The 21,485-nt window shown below is 45.4% G+C and overlaps 1 protein-coding gene across 4 annotated transcripts in view; it reads left to right on the plus strand.

The window, feature by feature from the left end:
• The first annotated feature begins 647 nt into the window (after positions 1-647).
• Positions 648-21,485, plus strand: part of NFYA (nuclear transcription factor Y subunit alpha) — a 39,863-nt gene continuing 19,025 nt past the window's right edge. The window contains exons 1-3 of one of the 4 annotated variants that reach the window (XM_040337652.1): positions 648-782; positions 16,784-16,883; positions 19,212-19,295. In XM_040337652.1, the coding sequence (XP_040193586.1) occupies positions 16,809-16,883; positions 19,212-19,295 (159 nt within the window). In that variant the 5' untranslated portion in view covers positions 648-782; positions 16,784-16,808. Of the gene's footprint in view, positions 783-864; positions 1,115-16,783; positions 16,884-19,211; positions 19,296-21,485 lie in introns of those variants that run through there. The other 3 variants (XM_040337655.1, XM_040337653.1, XM_040337656.1) reach the window with 3 other exon arrangements.

The following is a 21,485-nucleotide window of genomic DNA, read 5'->3' on the forward strand; positions in this document are numbered from 1 at the left end:
CACCAAATCACATGATACTGCAGTACTTACGCAATTTGGTACATGCACCACTTTCTGGTGCAATTTCAGCACATACAAAATGACTTAGCCGCAATTAGCATATTTTTCCTAAAAAGGTGAACTAGCCTTTTAACATGGGGGTCCCTCCAGATGTTGCAGAACTACAAGTCCCATCATGCCTCTGCCTGAGGAAGTCATTCTTGTAACTGTCAGCCTTGCAATGCCTCATGGGACTTGTAGTGTCACAACAGTTCTGATTATAATAGCAAATCTCTTTGTATTTACCGCCACCTAGAATATGGACCTAAGAAAACCAAATGTAAATGGCACAAAGCCACACACATAGAGCACTGGTTTATTTCCCCACCACCAGTCATTTATACTCTTCACACAAGAATGGCTCCCGTCCAAAATATAACAACCATGACATCGCTCCGATCCTACCCTGCAAAACATTTATTACTATCGCCTACTTTTGTTTTTTTTTGCATAGGGCGGTAACACAACAACAACACCCCGCCTCCCTGAATACAATTATAGATTTTTTGCAGCAGTAATACCGTAACACGCATGCGCAAAAGAGAACTAGGGGGCGGGTCGTCCGGCAGGCTCTTGTCGCGCTTGCGCCATTTTGGGGCGTAGCTATCTGCGCTTGCGTAGTCGGAGTAGCCTTTCGGCGCCTTTGTCCTTCCGCCATTTTGTGTCTAAAGCGCTGATTGGGCTCCGTGTTTCGGTTCTGGAACCAATCAGAGCGGAGAGAAGAACCGAGACCGGGAGAAGTGGTGAGTAGGACCGGGGGAGAGAGCCAATAACACAACGGGGAGGGAGATACATGACCTGAGCCGCACAGCCAATAACACCCATGTATATGGCAATAACATAAATAGCCAATCCGGGATGACTTGGAGAGAAACATTCGGCCGAAGCATGACAAAAGCCGCGTTTAGTGTGCTGAGAAGAGACATGGAATCAGGATAGCCGAGCGGGCTATGGGAGAGAGAGAGAGAGAGAGAGCAGACAATACAATACAATACAATGAAGAGCTGGGTGATGTCCCTGCATGGAATGGGAGCGCCATGGCCAGAGTACAAGTCCCGTGTATGGGGCTTGACCTGTGTGTATACATGAGGGGGGCTAGACCTGTATGTATACATGAGAGGGCTAGACCTGTGTGTATACATGAGGGGGCTAGACCTGTGTGTATACATGAGAGGGCTAGACCTGTGTGTATACATGAGGGGGCTAGACCTGTGTGTATACATGAGGGGGCTAGACCTGTGTGTATACATGAGGTGGTCTGACCTGTATGTATACATGAGGGGGCTAGACCTGTATGTATACATGAGGGGGTCTGACCTGTATGTATACATGAGGGGGCTAGACCTGTGTGTATACATGAGGGGGTCTGACCTGTGTGTATACATGAGGGGGTCTGACCTGTATGTATACATGAGGGGGTCTGACCTGTATGTATACATGAGGGGGCTAGACCTGTGTGTATACATGAGGGGGTCTGACCTGTATGTATACATGAGGGGGCTAGACCTGTGTGTATACATGAGGGGGGCTAGACCTGTGTGTATACATGAGGTGGGCTAGACCTGTGTGTATACATGAGGGGGGCTAGACCTGTGTGTATACATGAGGGGGTCTGACCTGACCCTTCTCCTCTCGCTGTGTGCCCAGCACATACTCTCCCAGGCGTTTGGCGGCATTCAGTGCAGGGACGTGGGAGAATCTCTTTTCTGTCAGGCTGGGGTCACACCTCAGCTTCTTCAAGTGTATTTGAATCCTTTTTAAAGCTTGTTTTGTTATTGTCAATCGTTTTTGTTACTAGGAGGAGAGGTAAGAAATTTGTGCGTTACGCCTCAGTAAGGACTGACATCATGTGACTTGCGCCAAACATTAAATCCAGCCCAAGATCTGACCGATGCACCATGTTCACAGAAACCGACAGGGCTTTTTTACACCAGCGTTCAGGCCCACACCTATGCGTTTTGCAGAAACGCACTGCAGTCCATTTAACATGGTTTCCTATGGGGCTCTTCACATTTGTGTGTTTTCCACTGGTGCGTTTTGCTTTCTGCAGCGGTTTTGGTTTTATGGACTTCAATAGAACGGCATCAAGAACGCATGTGTTTTTCTGCTGCATTTTTGATGATTTCTCCCATAAGACAGCAGACGCCATCCAAACGCATTAAAAACATGTCAAAACCGCGTATGAAAAAAAATACTGCAAGACATACTGGGAAAATGCATCAACTGTAACCCGCCTAGATGTCAACCAGGCCTCAGTCTAGATCCATCGGCCAGTTTTTCAGACGCATCAAGACTGAACCACAATGTCTATAGGGGGGTATGATCATCGGTTTACATCGTCTCCATTCAGGTCCTCCCCCCCCCCCTTTTTTTTTTTTTAACAAGACTGCATCCTTTTTAATTTTTGAAGGATATTAATGGATGTAAACAAATGCTGACTGTCCCTTTAGCCTAGGTTTACATTTGTGTGAACACAAACCTCACATGTGATTCGCACCCCTGCACTGTGAGGCAGAGCGCTTAAGATGTCTGTGCAGCTCGTTTTGCACAGAGTGGCCCCGATCCATGTCTTCTGGGGTCCCCCGGCGGCTGTCTCTGGTCCTTCCCTCACTCCACACATTCATGCGAACTCCCTTGCATTGTGTGGAGTCCTTGCGGGCGCGCTCCCGTGATACAGCAAGTGGCTGTATCACTCGGCCCCGCCCCTCGACGCGTCATTGGACGTGATTGGCAGCAGTGCCAACCAATGGCTGCGCTGCTTTCAATCCATCCGCTCCAGCCAATCAACGGTCAGGCTGAGCGGCGAAGAGGATGTCGGGGCCGAGCATGGGACTTTCAAAGGGGTCAGGTAAGTATAACAGGTGGGTGGTATAGTCGGAAGTTTTTTCACCTTAATGCATAGAATGCATTAAGGTGAAAACTTTTATCGTTACAACCCCTTTAAGGCTGCATTCACACCTAAGCGTTTTGTCGCCTGAAGCGCTCAAAAACGCTAGAGGGAAAAAAAAAAATCCTTCCCTATGGAGATGGTTCACATCTCCACTCCAAAACGCCTGAAGCTCAAACAAGTTCCGGACCCTTTTTTGTCACGCGTATTGGGCGTTTTTGAGCGTTTCCATTTCCCATAGAAAGTAATGGAAACGATCGATTCAAGCGACTAGCGCGACAACGAGCGTTTGCTACGGGCGTTTTGTCGATTTAATCAATAGAACATTTCACCCAGGCAGAAGATAAAAAAAATCTACCAACATAGCAACAAGTGATGAAAAGATGATAATTTTTCCTATTGGCTAAAATAAAAAACGTCAAGTACAAAAACGTCGGATGACGCTGTATGCAAACACGCAAATAAGCATGAATATGCGCAACAAAACACTGAAAAAAAAATGACCGAACGACCTACGCTCAGGTGTGAATGCAGCCTAACAATGTATTGACACCTGCAGCGATTCGCAGAGGGCAGTGTGAACTGCTTGCGGGAGAGATGCGATGCTGAAACCGGCGCTGTAATCGTGCCGATTCCTGCATTGCACAAGTGTGAACCTGGGCTTTATGTCAGTTTTAGGCAAACATTTTTTGTTTATACTTTTGTCACCTCTGGTTTCTGCAACAATTTAAAAAATAAATAAAAAAATAAATGGATATAAACTGAACTGAAGACCGCTGTGCAAACTGATGTCATTTGAATCTACAGTCGCCGTGCAAAGGGAAAATTCAAAATTGTAGCTAAATGTACCTTTATTTACAACTGCAGCATTCTTTTAGGTTACCTGAAGGTATAATAAATTTAACAAATATTATTAAAATGTTAATTTTCCTCATGTATGGAGACTTTTAGGCACACTCTACAGTTTATTTTTTATTTTTATTATATATATATATATATATATATATATATATATATATATATATATATATATATATATATATATATATATAGTGACTGAATTGATGATGCACATGTGAAAGAGCCTTAATGTGACCAACTAAGAGCAGCAACGATTTAAAGCCAAGAAGTGCAGCCCTTGCCACCCCTCTGAGAAGCGATCCACAGTGGATTGCTTTTTAGAAGGTAGTTGACAGGCCGCGTCTTTGTTTTTTAAAGGGTTAGTTTACCTTTTTAGAAAAAATGAACTAACATCCTACACCCTCCCCACCCCTTGGTTCCTAATGTACTTGCATCCATGGACGATGAGTTGTCCCACACAGCCAGTGTACAGCCCTGTCCACAAGTTTTGAGAATGATATACATTTTCACAAAGTCTGCTGCTTCAGGGCCAGGTCACACCACATGCAGTCCAGTGCGTTTTTTTTGCATTTAAAAAAAAAAAGCATGGAACGTAGGTTATATGGTTTTCAATTGCATAGTTCACACCAGAGTAGAACATGGTTCCTGCACTGGACTGTACTGGAACACTGTACAACGCATCAAAAATGCACAAACGCATGTCCTTATTAAAGGTTAAGAAAAAGAGGGGGAAAATGCACTGGTCTGCATCAAAAATGTGTGAAATGCGCATGCAGAAAAGCATCCAGACTGCGTTTCTATGGTGTATACTGGCCCCTAGTGTTTTTAGATCCTTTTTGTCAGATGTTACTTTGGTATCCTGAAGTATAATTACATGCATTTCATAAGTGTCAAAGGTTTTTATTGACAATTGCATTGTTTATGCAAAGAGTCAATATTTGCATTGTTAAATCTTAATTTTCAAGCCCTCTGCAGTTTGCCCTGGCATGCTGTCAGGGCCGATCCGCCCTATAGGCTCCATATGCAAGCTGTTTAGGGCCCCGCAAAGCTGCAGAGGGCCCCCCAAATTACTAGAGGCCCGACCTGGTGAGAAGTCATTTTCGGACCCTCATCCTACCTCTCAACTCGCTGGCTGCATGGGAGAAGAGGTAAGAAGACGGCACCCCCCGCTTCTCACTTTAATGTAAGATGTCATTTCTGACAGCAGAACACCCCCTACCCCCGTTTCTTAACTTATCTAATCTTTAATGGCTTCTCAACCTTAATGTGACATTTCATTTTGCTTAGGGCCCCAGGGAGGTCAGGATCGGCACTGCATGCTGTCAATCAACTCCTGGGCCACATCATGACTGATGGCAGCCCATTCTTGCATTATCAATGCTTGGAGTTTGCCAGCATTTTTCTTTTTGTGTTCACCCACCGCTTGAGGATTGACCACAAGTTCTCAATGGGATTAAGGTCTGGGGCGTTTCCCGGCCATGGACCCAAAATGTCCCTGTTTTGTTCCCCAAGCCACTTCGTTATCACTTTAGCCTTATGACAAGGTGCTCCATCATGCTGGAAATGGCATTTTTCCTCACCAAACTGTTTTTGGATGGTTGGGGAGAAGTTGCTCTCGAAGGATGTTTTTGTACCGTTCTTTATTCATTGCTGTGTTCTGAGGCAAATTGTGAGTGAGCCCATTTCCTTGGCTGAGAAGCAACCCCACACAGGAATGGTCTCAGGAGTGTTTACTGTTGGCATGACACAGGGCTGATGGTAGCACTCACTTTTATTTTTACCGGATGCCCCAAACAATCGGAAAGGGGATTGATCAGAGAAAATGACTTTCCCCCGGGCCGCAGAAGTCTAGTCCCTGTACCTTTTGCAGAATATCAATCTATCCTAATGGTTTGTTTATGGAGAAAAGTTGCCTCCTTGCTGCCCATAACACTAGGCCATCCTCAAAAATCCTTTGCCTCACTGTGCGTACAGATGCACTCACACCTGCCTGCTGCCATTCCTGAGCAAGCTCTCATATATAATGTTTGTTGGTTCCCAGTAATTTTCTAGCAAAAAATACACATTTTTAACTTCGTAAGAAACAAGTGTCAGGAAAAAGGTTTAGACTTTAAGTGGTTAAACTGCCTGCATTTACACACAAGTTGTATCCCTTTGATCTAAGAAGGAAGAGTTACAATGTTTCCACTTCTCTACTAGCACAGACAATGTTGTTAAGGCCTCATTCACACGGATGGACCGTTCGGTCCGCCTGTCAGTTTTCACGGCAGAACCTGAACGGCTGATCCATGCATCCCTATGGAGCGTCTGATGTCAGCGGAGACATGTCCGCTGAAATCCGACCCGACCTGCTAAAAACTGATGTATGGGGGGCACGTCCCCATCCGTCCATGCGGATCGGGTAAGATCTGATGAAAACGAACATGCTGTCCGTTTTCATCAGATCGCTTCATAGGAGACAGCGGTGCCCGACAAGCCTTTCCCCGCTCAGTGAGCAGAGAGGAGCTTGTCATTCATGAGATCTGTGGACTGATCTCCCGCTGAGCTGGCGGGAGCAGGCGGACTCCGTAGGAACAGAGTCTGCCTCGTGTGAACGGAGCCTAAAAACTTGGCAGACTGCCAAAGTGAGCAGAGAAGTCTCTACACTTGTTGCATGAAAGAAACGGGAAACTCTGCAATAGACATTGTGAGGGGGTGTTGAATCGAGATTGCGTTTTTTAATGATTAATTGTGCAGCTCTTTTTGATGCGGTCAGTGTTAATCGGACACATTTGAAAAATAATCGGGCAATGCTGATTTCTTAACCACTTGAGATCCGCGCTATAGACGAAATACGTCCGCAGCGCGGCTCTCAAGTGCCAAGTGGCCGTTTAAAAACGGCCTTTATGTGCATTACCCGCGCGCGCCACTGGGTGGCGCGCGGCGGGTAAAAACTGTCCCGGCGCATCGCCGAAGACCCGATGCGTGTACCTGGCGGCCGCGATGTCCGCCGGGTACACGCGATCGTCGGTGACACGGCAGGTGACAGCAGGGACGTGGAGCTCTGTGTGTAAACACAGAGCTCCACGTGCTGTCAGAGGAGAGGAGACCGATCTGTGTCTCTTGTACATAGAGACACAGCATCGGTCCCCTCCCCCAGTCACCCCCCTCCCCCCACACAGTTATAACACACCCAGGCTACACAGTTAACCCCTTCCTCACCCCCTAGTGTTAACCCCTTCACTGCCAGTCACATTTATACAGTAATTCGTGCATTTTTATAGCACTGATCGCCGTATAAATGTGAATGGCGCCAAATTTGTGTCAAAAGTGTCCGATACGTCCGCCGCAATATCCCAGTCCCAATAAAAATCGCAGATCGCCGCCATTACTAGTAAAAAAATAAATAATAAAAAAAATCATAATTCTGTTCCCCATTTTGTAGGCGCTATAACTTTTGCGCAAACCAGTCGCTTATTGCGATTTTTTTTTTTTTTTTTTTTACAAAAATACGTCGAAAAATACGTATCGGCCTTAACTGAGAAAAAAAATAGTTTTTTAAAAAAAAATTGGGATATTTATTATAGCAACAAGTAAAAAAAATATATATTTTCTCGAGTCGTCTTCCAGGACGGCACCTTGAGAGTAGACTGGCTTCACCTGACAGGAAACACAATCAAAAAGAGGTTTAAAAACCCCGCCCCTCCCCGTGCACCTCAGTTCATGATTGTGTTTCCCCCAGCGAAACGTTTTTTTGTTTTTCCAAAAAGACCTAAGGCCTGGGGCTGGTGGTCCCCCTCTTGGAAGGTGAGCCATGGGTCCTGGGAGGCCTTGAGCTCAGTGAGGCTATTGCCTGTCCAGAGGGTCTCCCTGTATTGAAGGGGGGGGGGGAGCTGAAGGAAAAACCATGTTTGGAAACCCCCCCCGGCTAGGTGTATCTGGGATAGTGGCTATCTCAGAACACCTAGGTGGCTGGAATCCCTCTCTCCCGAGCGTCTTCCTACCTGCTGGGCCGGGTAAAGATGCATCTCCGTGCTGTGGAATCGGCTGCTGTTCTCCCAGGCTCGTTTCTCGATGGAGCCAGCATTCGACGCTGCATCGATGGCGGCGCAGGGTGATGACGTACTTCCGGTTCCGGTCTTCACCAAAATGGCGGCCGCCATCGGCGTTAGCACACACACACACGGAGCGCAGCAGGGGAGAGAGTGGCGCCCGATTCGACGGTACCATGGAGCGTGAGCTAACCACTGCTGCAGAGGAAGCCACCAGGGGTGAGTCTACCTCTAAAAAACCTCATTGGGGCACTTGGACTGGGTCCTTATTCCCCACACACCCCCCCTCCCTTCCCCTACTCCCTTTTTGATTAAAGCCTCTGTCTTTTACTTTCAGGGGAAGAGGTTATTGCCCAGGGGGAGGCTTCTAGTGTTTCTGCTAAACATACATCTAAAGCTAAAAGATGTGGGAATTGTAGCATTAAGCTAGCCACAGATTATTCCAAGCTTTTGTGTGCCAAGTGCATTCAAAAACTCACAGGAAAGGAAACTTCGCTAATAATGAAAGAATTCCTGACGGTTCAGTCAGAGATGCTTTCCACATTAAAGGAGTTTAAGGAAGTCTTAAAACCCAAAGGACCTGATCCCCTAGCAGCTGGACCCTCCTCACAGGAAAGCTTATCCACCTCGGCTCCGAAATTATTGAGGGCTAGGGACGTTCTTCTGTCAGACTCTGAGGATTCAGAGGCTCAGGAAGAAGGTCTCATTGATAGCCAGACAGATGAGGAGGATGAAGATGCTAGATCAGGCAAATTCATTTTTTCAGCGGATGACATGGGTGGTTTACTGGCGGCTATCTATACCTCTGAGGGGATTCAGCAGCCGGCCGAACTAGTGTCAGCACAGGATAAGATGTACCAGGGTTTGGCTAAACCCCAGCCAAAGGTTATCCCAGTTCACCAATCTCTTCAGGACTTAGTTCTAAGAGAGTGGGCAGAACCTGAAAAGAAGTTACTTAGGTACAAAACCTGGAAAAGGCGCTGTCCCTTTAAGGAGGAACTAGAAAACAAATTTTTCAAAGTCCCTAAACTAGACGCTTCCCTAGCTCAACTGTCTAGACAGTCTGACCTTTCCTTTGAGGATGCTGGGAATTTAAAAGATTCACTAGACAGACGGGCAGAGACCTCCCTTCGCAGGGCCTGGGAGGCTAATGCGGCAGCCCTTGGGCCCGCCCTGGCCTCATCCTGCATTGCCAGAAATACGGATACCTGGCTATCCAGGATGTTGGAACATATCCCGCAGACTTCAAAGTTTAAGGATATCCGAGATTCCCTTAGAGTCATAGGTAGCGCTGTCGCTTATCTAGCAGACGCATCAATTGAGTCCGCTCGAGCCTCTGCTAAAACGGGCGCTCTTATTAACGCCTCAAGAAGGGCACTATGGCTCAAAACATGGGAAGGAGATTTGGCCTCCAAATCCCGTCTCTGTGCCCTGCCCTTTGAGGGATCCCTCCTCTTTGGGACAGGTTTAGACCAGGCTCTAACTAGGGCCTCAGAAAAGGGTAAACGGTTCCCTCCCAAACCTAAACAAAATAGGAGGAGATTTTTTCGAGGCCCCCAGAATAAAAACCGACCTTCAGACCGAAGAGCGGCCTTTAATAGGAGGTGGATCACAGGAAAGGATAAACCAAAAGGGGGAATCCTTTTCCCTGATCCTAAACCCGCTGGGAAAGACTCCAAGTGACTCGAGAGTCGGGGGAAGGCTCTCCCGATTTCTTCCAGCTTGGGAAAGCATAACACGGAGTCCTCATATTTTGCAGATAGTGAAGGAAGGCTACAGATTGGAGTTCCGCCATCTTCCCCCACCAATTTTCCTCCTCACTCATTTACCCCAAAATCCCCTCAAAGCGGCAAGCCTTCTAGGGAATATGTCAGACCTGGCACAACAGGGGGTCATAGTCCCAGTTCCGGTAGACCAACAGGGTCAGGGGGTGTACTCTCACATCTTCGTAGTACCAAAACCCTCGGGAAAATTCCGTCTAATCATCAACTTAAAACCCCTGAATACTTATCTCCTCTACAAGAGGTTCCGCATGGAGAACATTTACAGTCTCAAAGGACTTCTTTTGGAAGGGGTATTTATGATAACCATAGACCTGAAGGACGCCTACCTCCATGTCCCCATTTACCAGGACCATCAAAGATTCCTGAGATTCGCCATTGTTTCCCCTCAGGGGATCCAACACTGGCAATTCACTGCTCTTCCCTTTGGGCTTGCCTCCAGCCCAAGAGTTTTCACGAAGGTGCTAGCAGAGGTGGTCGCCTTTCTACATCTGAAGGGCATCTCCCTTGTTCCCTACCTCGACGATCTGCTGCTGTTCAATCCCAGTCGAGCACTTCTTCTCACGGACCTGACCACCGTCCTGACTACACTGGAATCCTTAGGATGGATTATAAACAGAGAAAAATCTTCTCTCCTCCCAGAACAGAGAAAGATCTATCTGGGATTCTTAATAGATTCCTTAGAGAAAAAGCTTCTCCTACCAGTAGACAAGGTCCAGAGACTCATCTCAGTGGTCAGGTCTGTCAGGGGAACAGCAGATATTTCACTCAGGGAGATCATGAGATTGTTGGGACTTATGACCTCATGCATCCCAGCAGTTCCGTGGGCCCAGCTTCACTACAGGCCACTACAGGCCTTCCTCCTCTCCTCCTGGGACGGGAATGAAACATCCCTAGACTCCAGGGTCTCCATTCCAGAGTCGGTAAAGAACACTCTAGAGTGGTGGCTCATTCCTCGGAACTTGGGAAGAGGCCTTCAGTGGAACCAGTCAAACCCCCTCAGGATAACCACGGATGCCAGCTCCTGGGGATGGGGAGCCCACATGGCGGGCCTACAGGCCCAGGGTTCCTGGGATCGACACCAAAGAGAGTCGTCTTCCAACTTCCGAGAATTATCAGCGGTCGGAAGAGCCTTGGAAGCGTTCGAGGAGAGAATCCTGAACCAGGAAATACAAATTCTCTCCGACAACGCGACCACGGTGGCGTTCCTGAACCATCAGGGAGGCACCAAGTCCCGTTCGCTCCTAAGGTTGTCCCTAGAAATTCTAGGCTGGGCAGAACAGAGGGTTCGCTCCCTGTCAGCAGTTCACATCAGGGGAGTCCTAAACCTAGAAGCGGACTTTCTAAGCCGCCAACCCATTCTCCAGGGAGAGTGGGAACTAAGTCAGGAGGTCTTCGATTGGGTATGTCATCATTTCGGCATCCCAGAAATAGACCTCTTTGCTCACAGGAGGAACAAGAAGATAGAAAGGTTCTTCTCCCTCTCCCGGGATCAGGGATCGGAAGGTGTGGACGCGTTGGCCCAGGCCTGGACATTTTACCTAGCCTATGCCTTTCCTCCTCTGAATCTGATCCCGAGGGTATTGCAAAAACTGAGTCGTTCACAAGGGAAGCTGATTCTGATCGCTCCCTGGTGGCCCAAAAGATCTTGGTTTCCAATGTTAGAACAGTGGTCAGTCCTTCCTCCCCTCCCTCTCCCGGTCCGGGTGGACCTTCTCCGGCAGGGGCCGATCTTTCATCCAGAGCCAGGCTTTTTCAGTCTGACGGCCTGGTACTTGAGAGGTGGAACCTGCAGCGGAAGGGTTGCTCAGAGAAGGTAATAGATACCCTCTTAGCGAGTCGTAAGGTAGTTACCAGGAAGATCTATGCCAAGACCTGGGGAGTGTTTTCACGCTGGTGCGCGGCAAGACAAGCTCCACTACCCGAAATATCCGTTATCTTGGAGTTCCTTCAGAAAGGGGTAGATCTAGGTCTAGCTACGAGAACCCTAAGAGTACAGGTTGCCGCCTTGTCCTACTTTTTAGACAAGAGGCTGGCTCTGGATCCTCTTATTAAGAGGTTCCTGACGGCCAGGGATAGGTTGTCACCTATACAGATATCCAGAGTTCCCCCTTGGGACCTCTCCCTGGTGCTAGATCAGCTATCCAAACCTCCGTTTGAACCGATAGACAGCATTCCGGTTAGGCTGTTAGTATTTAAATTCTCCTTTCTTTTGGCCATCACCACGGCCAAAAGAATAGGAGACATGCAAGCGCTCTCAATCAAAGAGCCTTATTTTCGTTTATTTGAAGACAGGGTAGTCCTAAGTCAGGATCCCCTGTACCTACCTAAGGTGGCAACGAAGTTTCATAGGTCACAAGAAATTATACTTCCTTCTTTTTGCGCAAAACCACAGAATGAAAGAGAACAAACCTTTCATTGTTTGGATGTAAGACGCTGTTTGTTAATTTATTTAGAAAGGGTGAGCGAGTTCAGACGCTCATCACACTTGCTAATCAATTTTTCAGGAAAGAAAAAGGGTTGCCAAGCATCTAGAGCCTCTATATCTAGATGGATAAGACAGGCAATTTCAGTAGCATACAGTAAGGCTGGCAAAACAGTACCTAAAGTCAAGGCACATTCCACGAGATCTATAGCAACCTCCTGGGCAGAGAGAGCAGGAGTTTCAGTGGAACAAATCTGTAGATCAGCAACGTGGTCAAGCCAGAATACCTTTCTAAAACACTACCGAGTGGAACTCCTGTCACCCCAAGACTTGACGTTTGGCAGAAGAGTCCTGCAGGCAGTGGTCCCGCCCTAAGGTAGGCCTGAGGGTTACTTGCTTATCTCTCAAGGTGCCGTCCTGGAAGACGACTCGAGAAAATACCAGTTACTCACCGGTAGCTGTTTTTCTATGAGTCTTACAGGACGGCAGGCCTATTTCCCACCCTGATGACTTTGTATGGTTTGTATTTTCATATACTGGTTCCCGTGCTCTTATGGTGGTTACTTTATCACGAACTGAGGTGCACGGGGAGGGGCGGGGTTTTTAAACCTCTTTTTGATTGTGTTTCCTGTCAGGTGAAGCCAGTCTACTCTCAAGGTGCCGTCCTGTAAGACTCATAGAAAAACAGCTACCGGTGAGTAACTGGTATTTTTTTTAAATTGTTGCTCTTTTTTTGTTTATAGCGCAAAAAATAAAAACCGCAGAGGTGATCAAATACCACCAAAAGAAAGCTCTATTTGTGGGGAAAAAAGGACGCCAATTTTGTTTGGGAGCCACGTCGCACGACCGCGCAATTGTCAGTTAAAGCGACGCAGTGCCGGACGCTGAGATTTCGCCTGGGAACGAAGGGGGTTTATGTGCCCAGTAAGCAAGTGGTTAAAGGCCAAATATCAGCTGATCTATTGGTCGACCTCTAATTGGTACTATAGCTTGTAGACTCTATAAGGCCCCTTTCACACGGGCTTTCCGATCAGGTCTGCCTGTCGGTTTTTCAGGTGGACCATATCGGATACTCCATTCACCGCTGTGGAACGGCAGATGTCTGCTGACATCTGCCAATATCCGATCCTGTCCGTGAAATCCAGACAGATGGAGACCTATTTTTCCATCTGTCTGGAGCACAGGTGTCAAACGCAAGGCCCGTGGGCCGAATCCGGCCCTCCAGGCCATTTGATGTGGCCCTCGCACCTCTCCTGCAGCTCCAGCCCTCCTCCAGACCCTGTACTTTCAGGCAATGCATTCATCTTCTTCTCAGCAGCAGCATAAGAAAGGGGGTGTGCACTGTGATGGAGTGGGGGACTCAACTTCTGATGGTGGGGTGGCTCTTGAAATCTAATGTAAGGGAAGGGGATGCGCTGGACATCTAATCTTACAGCCCTTTGAGGCCAATCATAATGCTGATGCGGCCCACAATGAAATTGATTTAGACTCCCCTGGTCTGGAGACTAACCTGTCATCCGCCTGCTCAGCGGGGATCCGTGGATCGATTACCCCACTGAGCAAAACCCATGGGAAAGGACCCTTACTTTCATACAGACCAAATCATTTACACTGAAGGAAGGGGGTGAAAGTGCCCTGTATTGAGATGGTTAACCGCTTAAAGACCGCCTCACGCCGATATACGTGGGTGGTGGTGGAGCGCTCGCAACCTGGTCCTGAGCACCGTGGCCGCGCCCACGTGACACGATTGCCGCCGGTGTCCCGCGATCGGGTCATAGAGCTGAAGAACAGGGAGAGGTAAGTGTAAACAAACCTCTCCCCTGCTTCCTAGTGAGCCTGTCACTGATCGTCTGTTCCCTGTCATATTTTTGTTTATAGCGCAAAAAATAAAAACCGCAGAGGTGATAAAATACCACCAAAAGAAAGCTCTATTTGTGGGAAAAAAAGGACAACAATTTTGTTTGGGAGCCACGTCCGCGCAATTCTCGGTTAAAGCGACACAGTGGCGAATCGCAAAAAGGACTGGTCCTTTACCTGCATAATGGTCCGGGGCTTAAGTGGTTAAACAAGCGCTAATTTTCCTATCTATCTATAACGGGTAGAACAGAAACTTCTGTGCAAAGGTTTGATTTGACCGGGTCTTTAGTGTGTGTCCGTGTTTGAGCTCTTCTCCGCTCTGTATTGTTGAAGTAAAATGAACATGGAATAATTGTAATTCCTACAACGTAACAAACTTTCTCTGCTTGTATTTAAACACTATTTACTGTCAGCATGTTGGATGTTGTTTTTACTTTTACCTACAGGTAAGCCTATACTAAGGCTTACTTGTAGGTAAAAAAAAATCTCCCAAACCGTAAACCATATTCCCCTCACAATGTGCCGCTGACTGCAGCGGCGCATGCACACAGGGGATTCTTGGCTGAAGGCCCGGCAGACACCGGACCTTGCCGGAAAGAAGTCTTTTGGGCGCATGCTGCTCCAGCCACTCGCAGCGCCCGGAAGACACGCGGAGGCGAAATGTCAGCTGCCTCGGCATGGACCGGGAGGGACACAAACGCCGCGTTCTAAGGTAAGTATTTCATAATGAGCTAGTATGCGGTGCATAATGGCTCATTATGTCTTTTCCCTTACAGGTGTAAAAAAAAAAGTCAGCGGGTATACAACTGCTTTAAGGGTTCGTTCGCACCTGCAATTAGTGCTGGGCAGCAGTTTTCCTGCAGCTTAAATTGTGGCATCCAGCCACAATCACTATAGGTCATTGTTTTGTATGGGCAGAGTGTCTATTCTCACACACACCTGTCGTGCTGGACAGAATATGCAGATTCCTGCTGCTGCAAAATAAAGGGTGTGCTAATTGCCACGTTCAATGTAGCCTAAACACGTGTTATTCTTGTATATAAACGTCAATGGTCCCAAAAAAGTGTCCGATCTGTCTGCTGCAATGTCCCAGTAAAAATCGCGGATTGTTGCCATTATAAGTAAAAAAAAATATTATAATAAAAATGCCTCTAATTTTCTAAAAATGCCTCTAATTTTGTAGACGCTATAACTTTTGCGCAATCCAATCAATTGCAAATGTTTATTTTTACTTTACTAAAAATATGTAGACGAATACATATTGGTCTGAACTGATGAATTTTATTTTTATTTTTTAATTTTTTTTTAATTTGGGGATATTTATTATAGTAACTTTTTTTTTTTTTTCAAAATTGTTGCTTTTTTTTTTTTTTTTTTAATAGCGCAAAAAAAACTAAAACTAAAAACTGCAGAGGTGATCAAATACCACCAAAATAATGCTCTATTTGTGGGAAAAGAACATCAGTTTTGTTTGGGTACAGCATTGCACGACTGCGCAAAACGTTGCAGTGCTGTATCGCAAAAAATGGCCTGGTCATTAAGGGGGGAAATCTTCTGGGGCTGAAGTGGTTAAAGTGGTTGTGAGCCCTTACATATACCCAGTGAAGTGACTGGCCACAAGTGTTACAGAGAAGAAACAAATTCTCCTACATGAGTTGTATCTGTTTATCTGAAATCTTCTCTTGTCTACATCCATTTAAAGTGCAGAGTTTATAAAGTTTGTCTGGGAGTTAAGAAAAAGGGGGCAGAGAGCTGACATTACACTCTGGAGAGATAATTGGATGGTAGGGACCCCCCACACACAGCAACATAGCTGAGGGTGTCAATCAGCTGGTGATCCCTCCCCTGTCACCATTCTGTCTCTTGGTGTCAGGAAAACTTGTCAGAAGTGATTCATGCTGGTTGCACACAGAAATGATGCTTTTAATTGAGACAAGCGCCCATTCTGGGATATGTTCTGTTCATATTTCATGTCCTGAGGTTTACAACCTCTGCCATTCAAACTATGAATGTGGCTGCACCTGTCGGCACCTCCTGGCTCGACAATAGTAGATTGTTTGTTTGTTTGTTTGTTTGTTTGTTTGTTTATTTAACTTTTGTCAAAGGAGCCGGGTAGAAAATGTTCTAGAGGAACAGTGACTGCCTTCAGGGATTTTGATATCTACTGATGCTGGTTGTCCAAATACAATCAATGGAGGAATCTGTTAGATTTTTGGTCCGGTCTTCTTCAGCTTCACTTATACACACACGCTGATGTCAATCATCTTACCTTTTGAATTGCTGCAATACAATGAGGGTTATTTACAAAAGCCAAATCCACTTTGCACTACACTTGGAAGTGCAGTTGCTGTAAATCCGAGGAGAAGATCTGAAACGAGGGGAAGCTCTGCTGATTTTATTATCCAATCATGTGCAAGCTAAAATGCTGGTTTTTATTTTTCTTGCATGTCCCCCTCGGATCTACAGCGACTGCACTTCCAAGTGCACTTTGCACTTGTAGTGCAAAGTGGATTTACCTTTAGTAAATAACCCCCAATGTGTTTATGTATTTTAATAATTTTTCCAAAATGTGTTGATTATAAAACATTTTGAATTACAACTTTGTTGCTGTGTAGTAGGCTTCCATAACAGATAATGGGATGCAGATGCTAAATATGCCCACCCTTTGTAAGAGCGCACATACAAGTTTGAAATTATGGGCCGTGGGCGTGAGCTGTGATATGCTGTATGTAAGGTTTCTGAGAATTGAAAATCCAGTTTAGTTCTGGGATATGTTAGGAAGTGTGTCTGAACTGTTTGTGATGGGAATAGTTTGAGGGGGGAAAAAAAGAACCGGGAAATTGCACTATACATTTTTATTGCCAGAATATTTGATTTTCATTGCTTTTATTTATATTTACAGGCATAGACAGATTGCATACTTGTAGATGGAGCAATACACAAGTAGCAATGGCTCGCCGGAGCAGATTGTGGTGCAGGCTGGGCAAATCCAACAGCAGCAGGTGAGAGTTGGAGGCGGATTGCATTCAACTTATAATGTGTAGAATAATTCTCAGTTGGCATAACGCATTGTTTAAATTTATAAATAATACTAGCAATCATTTTAATCTTGTAATTGACATTTTACTTTCCCAATTTGTTCAGTAAACTAATTTTTAATAACTAATCAATGTGTGTGCTTTGTGCTTTGGGGCTGTGTCACTGGCATTGATTTGATGTCAATTTGAGAAGCTTCTGAGATCATTCAGAATTCACTGACAGGTGCATTTAGTGCTGGTTCACACCAGATTCAGTTCTGTGCGCTTTTTTTTCTGCACTGAAAATGCATGCAGTGTTTTCCATGTGTTCCAATAGCTCTAGTTCACACCAGTCAGTTTCAAGTGCAGAAAAAAAAAGTAGAGCGTGCTGCATTTTTTTCTGCACAGAACTGTACTGGAACCTAGCAAATGGTATCAAAAATGCACTGGAACTGCATGTGGTGTGAACTGTAAGCAAAAACTGATCCGGAACGCAGGGCTGTGGAGTCGGTAGATAAATGTTCCGACTCCTCAGTTTTATGTAACTCCGACTCCAACTCCCCGACTCCGACTCCTCTGTATTAATATGCGAATGTATTTTATACATTCCTTGAGGGAAAGAAACGCAACCTACCACAGGACTACTGGCTGGGAAGCCAACAGTCTACTGTATTGCACAGTTTAAGCAAAAGACAAACACAATGAAAACAATCAAGTGACTGGATAGTGGCAGCAGGCATAAACATCAGGAACAGGATCTTTACCAGTTCAAAAATACAAACCACATTATTTGGTTGTTTTAGAACAAAAACAAAGCTTATCTATAATGAACCAAAAACAAAATCTGCAAAACCTAGAAATGGTTTATATTAATCTTGAAATGTAGTTCTAGGCTTAGCAAATGCAAATCAATTCAATGTAGAGTTCTAAGGAAGAGAATTGCCTCTGCCAGATCCTCTTTCATAGAGGCTCTTAAGTCAGACTTTATTATTTTTAGGGCTGAAAATAATCTTTCGACACTGACTTGGGTGGGTGGCATTGCAGTAACTATTCTGGCCACATCACTAACGATCTCTGGATAAACAAGGCTGGCTTCTTCAACAGTAAGTTTTGATGAGCGATCATACTTTTCAACTTCTTTTAGTGCTTTATAAAACTCCTGTTGGAATTTTTTTATTTGGACACTTAGGCCCCGTACACACGAGAGGATCTATCCGCTGGAATTGATCTGCGGATCAGTTCCAGCGGATAGATCCGCTGGTGTGTACAACCCAGCGGATATTTTTCCGCGATATTTTTCCGCAGATGCTAAGAAATCTATCCGCTGGAATCGGCTCCAGCGGATCGATCCGGTGGTCTGTACAGACTCACCGGATCGATCCGTCTGAACCCATCCCTCGCATGCGTCGTAATGATTTGCGTGGATATCCTTATATGACAGCGTCGCGCACGTCATCATCGCGGCGACGGCGCGACACGTCACCGCGGTGTGAATTCGGCGCGCATCAATGGTTCTCTAACATGCGTTCCCTGTAAAAGCAGAACACAACACTATGGAAAGTATAAGTATTGCAGCTCCTAATTGTGCGTTGCGTGCCATATAGTGAAGCACATGAAACGTGTTCGTTTTGCGGTTACGTGAGGCACTGCATGCATTGGTCTGTATTCTTACAGTAGAGAAGTCATTAATTATAACTTTTTGTGAATTGGGACATTTAAACTTGCTTTTTTTTTTTTTATTCCAGTCTAAATTTAGTAGGAGTCGGTGCATTGTTTGCCGACTCCAGGTACCCAAAATTTCCTCGACTCCGACTCCACAGCCCTGCCGGAATGTATACGGAGTGCATTTTTGTGGTGTGAACGGTCCCTAAAAATGCATGCACAGTGTTTTCCAATGACTCTAGTTCACACCAGTGCAGTCAGTTTTCAGTACTGAATCTGACTTCCATGTATTCCAATGGCTCTAGTTTACACCAATGCAGTCAGATCCAGTACTGAAAACTGACTGCACTGGTGTGAACTAGAGCCATTGGAATACATGGAAAACACTGTGCATACATTTTTAGTGCAGGGAAAAAAAGCACGGAACTGCATCTTGTGTGAACTGGCCCTTAATCTTTGACATTTTGACCTGCCTCAAGCAGGTTTTGCGTTCCCAGAGAATTGCATGGGTGTTCAAAACCTGTCTGAAGTGAACAAAAGCCAGTCGACATGGATCCCCAAAAAAAACAAATTAGTGTTATTGTTTGGATGTATGACTCCTGGCACTCTCTCATAGTCAGGCTGTCTCTTTATTCCTTTCCCTTTTCTTAGCCTGGTGCTGTCACTGCTGTCCAGTTACAGACTGAGGCTCAAGTGGGAGCAGCCTCTGGGCAGCAAGTTCAGACCCTCCAGGTAGTTGTGTTTGGCAGGTGAATGTAAACGTCACCATATAGAACTTGCCATTGCCTACTCATTCATGTTAGCATGGATCAGTTACATTGTCTAAAGTGTCACTTGTAGTTTTTGTCTCTTGCATGACATTGTAAATTATTAATCCAGCATGTTTTCAAAATATTTGTACACTGCAATTCACCTTTCCGCTGCTGCTGACATAACTACTACAACATGTAAACAATCTCTTGGAGAGAGAAACGTGCATGTAGAAGTAATAAGATACATGTGCATTTCTTAACACGTGAAAAGGAAAACAAAAATGGCTCCGGCAACGAAAGGGTTAAGCCTGTATCCATTTTATAATTTTATTACATTGTCAGTTTGCTTTGTTTCTGTTCTGAGCATTGGAAAAGGAAGCATGGCTGAAATGCAAACCCAGTAGAACTGAACTCATTTTGATGTAATCTGTGTTTTAATGTGAAATCTGTATTTTAAAGAGTAACTCCAGATACAAAACAAACACCATCCCCTGGTAGAGCACACCTAAAGTATCCAGAATGGCAGTGTTTACTTTTGTTCTGCTGCTTTTTGGTACTTTTATTATTATTATTAATTTTTTACTGATCCTTTAATGATCAGCTTGTATGTTGCTTAATAACTCTTGGCCATGATATTCAGGGTTGGCAACAATGTCGGTGTTGAGGATTCAAATAAGTCCCACGGTGGAGCTTGGAGTGGTACACAGAACTTTGTGTCCTTACAGGTGTCTCAAGGATTACGTGGTAGCACCTTTAAACAATTGGGAACCTATTTTATATAATGGGTCTGTGGACTGGGCTGCCAGCTGGAAGAAGGAAAAGGTGTTTTGAATTTGAGGATTAAAAAAAGAATTGCTATTAATCTACAAACACTAGTAAGGTCATTATTGTTAGTAGAGTGAATGTTTCTGTTGCTGGAGTGTCTCTAAAATATATATATTTCATAGCCGTGTACAAATTTTTAGGGGGTTTTCCAGGTTCAGGGACTATTTGCAAATTGGGTTTTAACCTTACATCAGTTAACTTCCTGACAAGTTTGTTAGTAAGTTCTCTACACCACACCTATTCAGATCATTTCTACATTAGTGACTTTTTCACCATTGTAGGTCCCAGATATTACACAACAGTGTCATCTTTATTGCTCCTACATCCCACTGGCTATGGACCTAGAATAAAAGCATTGTATATTGGTAATTATTAGTGCACTCTGCTGCTAGCTTATTGTATGTTTTGAAAACGATAGTGTCACTCTTTTCAAATTGCATGTTTTGTTGCCAAGGAGTCAACACCACGGGTACATAGGACTTAAACATTACATAGTTCTATAGTTAAAATCTGTTGACTGGGGGAAGACCTCATAAACTGTGGCATGTGTACAACTTTTAGGCCTCTTGTATGACCAGTTTTCAGGCATACAGGCTTTTTTTTTTTTGTGATCTTAATGCAGCCCATTGTTTCAAAGTTCCTGTACACACAGGCAGGTAGTATGCACTGTGTATAGATGAGTGCTGAGTCGCCACTCAGTGTTTTTGTATATGTGCAAATACACACATGTCGACCATCCTTCATTAAAATAACGCTAGTATAATTTTTATACTTGTCTGCATACTCGCAGATACACACAAGTGATATACAGCCCATCCTTGCATTTTTCTGATTACGTAGTGTGTGCTCAGTACAATGTCACACTTTAGTACAGTGTGTAAGAGGCCAGTTGAATTGCTAGAGGTAAAGCTTAATAGTGGTGTTTTTCGTTGGTATCCCAGCTCATCTGACCTTGGAATTGCTAGCACGTAATAAATTAGTTCAACTCGCCATAATGCAGAATTAGTGGGAGCCCTCAGTGTGTCACTTGCCACGTCTCCTGCCACCAGATGTTGCCTGTCACCTGCCACGCTGCCTGCCACAAGATGCAGAATGTCACTTGCCACAAGTTGTGGAATGTCACTTGCCATGCTGCCTGCCACTGCATTTGTAGAAGAACTGGTCCATTTAGCACAGAGGGGTGGCTGGGTGAAGGCAGGAGAGCGGTGAGAGATGTCGCATGCCTGCCGCAAAATGGGGAATGTCACCGGCCACAGGATGGGGAATGTCACTTACCACATCACCTGCCACAATGCCTGTTGCGGAATATCACTTGCCATGTCGCCTACCATGTTGCCTGTCAGCCGAT

Source organism: Rana temporaria, chromosome 2 (genome assembly GCF_905171775.1).
Source record: "Rana temporaria chromosome 2, aRanTem1.1, whole genome shotgun sequence".
In the NCBI taxonomy this organism is placed as follows: Eukaryota; Metazoa; Chordata; class Amphibia; order Anura; family Ranidae; genus Rana; species Rana temporaria.